The sequence below is a fragment of the Crocodylus porosus genome, unplaced genomic scaffold, assembly GCF_001723895.1.
Source record: "Crocodylus porosus isolate Cpor-Errol unplaced genomic scaffold, CroPor_comp1, whole genome shotgun sequence".
Taxonomy (NCBI): domain Eukaryota; kingdom Metazoa; phylum Chordata; order Crocodylia; family Crocodylidae; genus Crocodylus; species Crocodylus porosus.
The window spans coordinates 73799-76516 of NW_017728895.1; the positions used below are offsets into that span (position 1 = coordinate 73799).

The 2718-nt window shown below is 69.9% G+C and overlaps 1 protein-coding gene across 1 annotated transcript in view; it reads left to right on the forward strand.

The window, feature by feature from the left end:
- Window positions 1-2483: 2483 nt before the first annotated feature.
- LOC109324490 (dedicator of cytokinesis protein 2-like) overlaps window positions 2484-2718 on the forward strand; it is a 106070-nt gene continuing 105835 nt past the window's right edge. Inside the window, exon 1 of the mRNA XM_019556497.1 lies at window positions 2484-2604. Coding sequence (XP_019412042.1) covers window positions 2562-2604 — 43 coding nt within the window. The 5' untranslated portion in view covers window positions 2484-2561. The remainder of the gene's footprint in view (window positions 2605-2718) is intronic.

The window sequence follows — 2718 nt, forward strand, 5'->3', positions numbered from 1 at the left end:
GCGAGGGCTCCTGCCCCTGCCCGGACTGGGGGTCCTGGGCCCTGCTTGCCCTGCGCCCGGGCTGCGGCGTGGGCCCTTTTCCCGGGGCTTTAGGGGAGTTTGTCGGGCTGGTTTGGAGGGGCCTGGGGGTGCCCCGCACTCCGGGGGCGGCAGGGTCCCGTGGGGTCAGGAGTCAACGTGCCAAGCCCGGGGCAGGAGCCAGGTTGCGGCGCCCAGGGGCAATGCCGCGCCGGGCCCGGGGCAGGAGAACGGGGGGCCGGCCGTGGCACGGGCCGGGGGCTGCTTGGAGCCAAGGGCAGTGCAGCTGGGCGCAGGCGGGGAGCTCCTGAGCTGCAGTGTCTCCATACCCCATGCCTGGGTCAGTGCCTTGAATGGGGGCTGCGGGGCCGGATCCTGCCCGGGCTGGGCGGAGCTGAGCCCGCGGCCGCACCGGAGCCGGGCAGCAGTGGCTACGATGCGTTGCCGGACCCAGCCTGGCGCCTCCTTGGCTGACCAGTCCCGGTCTCTGCAGTGCTCCGGCCGCGGCCGCTTCTGGTGGAGCCACGCAACTTGCCAGCCCCACCCCCCCCGGGATTTTCTACTTATTTGGCACAAACACCAGCTGCTTCTGCACCTTTGACACAGAGAAGCCCCAGGCCCCCGCGCCCCAAGCTCCTTGGCTCCGGCCCTCTCGAGCTCCCCCCCTCACTCAGCGTTTGCCCCCTGAACAACACCTCGCTCCAGCCATTTCTCCATCCGTCCAACGAAAGGCAGATCAGATCGTCATCGCCCGGGTCTGGGTCGTTCCCAGAGCCCTGGCGACGTCCCTGCTGCTCGCCTGGACCCGGCAGACATGGCCGAGGCCGAGGCCTCAGCAGCCCCCAGGCCGCGCGCAGGATGTGGGAGGAAAATGCTGTTGTTGCTGTTTCGAGGTCAAGCATCAGCACCGAGCATGTCTGCGCTGTCGGGACACGCTGCCTGCGTGTCTCCGGGCCCGGCGCGGCCCCCACCCTGGGCTGCTGGGCTTCCAGAAGCTGCTGGGGTCTGTCAGGTGCCTCGAGCCAGAGGGTCGGATGTGGGGACGCTGCGGACGTGATCCGCCTGCACCTAGCGAAGGCGTTAGTCCCGCTCCCACGGCACAGGCTCACCAGCGACCTTGGGCCACGGGGTGAAGGAAAACAAAGTGGGTTCATGCCTGAGTGGCACCAGGCCTCGGGGGTCCCCAGGGTCTGTCCTGGGCCAGGACTGGGGTTAGCGCGTGTATTAGCGGCTTGGGCGCAGGCATCGGGAGCGCCCTGATTGCAGCATGGTTGGGTGGGCCGGGCCCTGGGGGCCACAGCTGGCCCAGCTCCAGGCAGGATCAGGCTCATCCACCTCCCCTGGACATGTCCAGGACTGACCTGGTCCTGGCACTGCCCCCAGATCCACGTGCAGTGACCAGGCCTGTTGCCCCTGGGAGGGGCTGATGGGCACTGGGTCCTGCCCTGCTCCCACCCCCACGCTGCCAAGCTGAGCCCCCGCCCCAGGAGCCCACCCCGGCATTGCCTGCTGTGGGCACCCGCAGCATCCAGGGCCGGTTCATCGCAGTGCCGGGAGGTGGTGCTGTGGCACCAGCGCCGGAGCTGCAGGGCCAGAGTGCTCCTAGCTCAACTGGCGTAGCCATGAATATGCATTAGCTCATTGGCATACCACATCTCCCCTGGGCTCTGCTTTCCAGGCTGCTCCACGACCCCGAGCAATGGACGCCTTTGCCTGGGGCTTTGGCTGCTCCACAGCGGCCAGAGGGGTCAGGGGGCCGCAGCGCCAGGTGGGGAGGCAGGGGCCTGGGGCAGGTGCGGGGGCCAGGCCTTGCTGGCCTCATCTGGGGCTCCCAGGCCCCGAGGCAGCGGCTGGCTCTGGGCCCTGGCTTCTGCAGGTCCAGCTGGTTCTTGTGGTCCTCTATGGCCTCGCGGCTCCCCTGGCCACATCCCCATGGCACTGCCTCCCCGGTCACAACCCCGTGTCACTGCCTCACCTGGGTGTCACCTGGGGCCTTGGCTCCCTGCAGCCTGGCAGGTGCCTGCGGGCATGGCGACGAGTCTCACGTGGTCCGTCTGGCTCCTCGCAGCCCCCGAGCTGTCCTCGCAGGGCAGGTGAGCAGCACACGTGCGGCCCCAGGGCCCGAGCTCCATCCCTGCTTGGTGCTAGGGCTGCAGCTGCTCTGGCTGGGCTGGGCTGGGCTGGGCTGGGGGCCTCCTGGGGCAGCTCACTGGGGCTGGGGGGCCGTGCAACTGGGAAGCAGCAGCACGCAGGAAGGCACTGGGCCTCTGTCCCTCGTGGCATGGGAGGGGGCTGGTGGATGAGAGCTCCGTGCCCACCTACGCTGCACCCAGGCCGTGGGGAGGGTCTGGCAACCCTCCCCACCTGGAGCCCCCGCCGCTGTCCCCGCCAGCTGGGGCGGAGGGTGCTCAGTGCTGGGGCCCGGCTGCGCTTTGAGGAAGTGGCCCGGTGAGGTTTGCACAAGCTGGTGACGTAGGCGACTGAGCGCGGGGAGGAACTCGCAGCCACGCAGCCGGGCGCTTGCCGCTCTGTGCCCGCCGGAGATGGGCCCCTGGCTCCCCACCAAGGAGGAGAAGTATGGCGTCGGTGAGTGTCCGGGGGCTGCGCTGGCAGCCGGGGAGGGGTGCAGGGCACGGTGCAGCCGGGTAGCTGGGCACGCGGCTGTAGTGGAGCTCCTGCGCTGGGCAGGCTGGGGTGGGG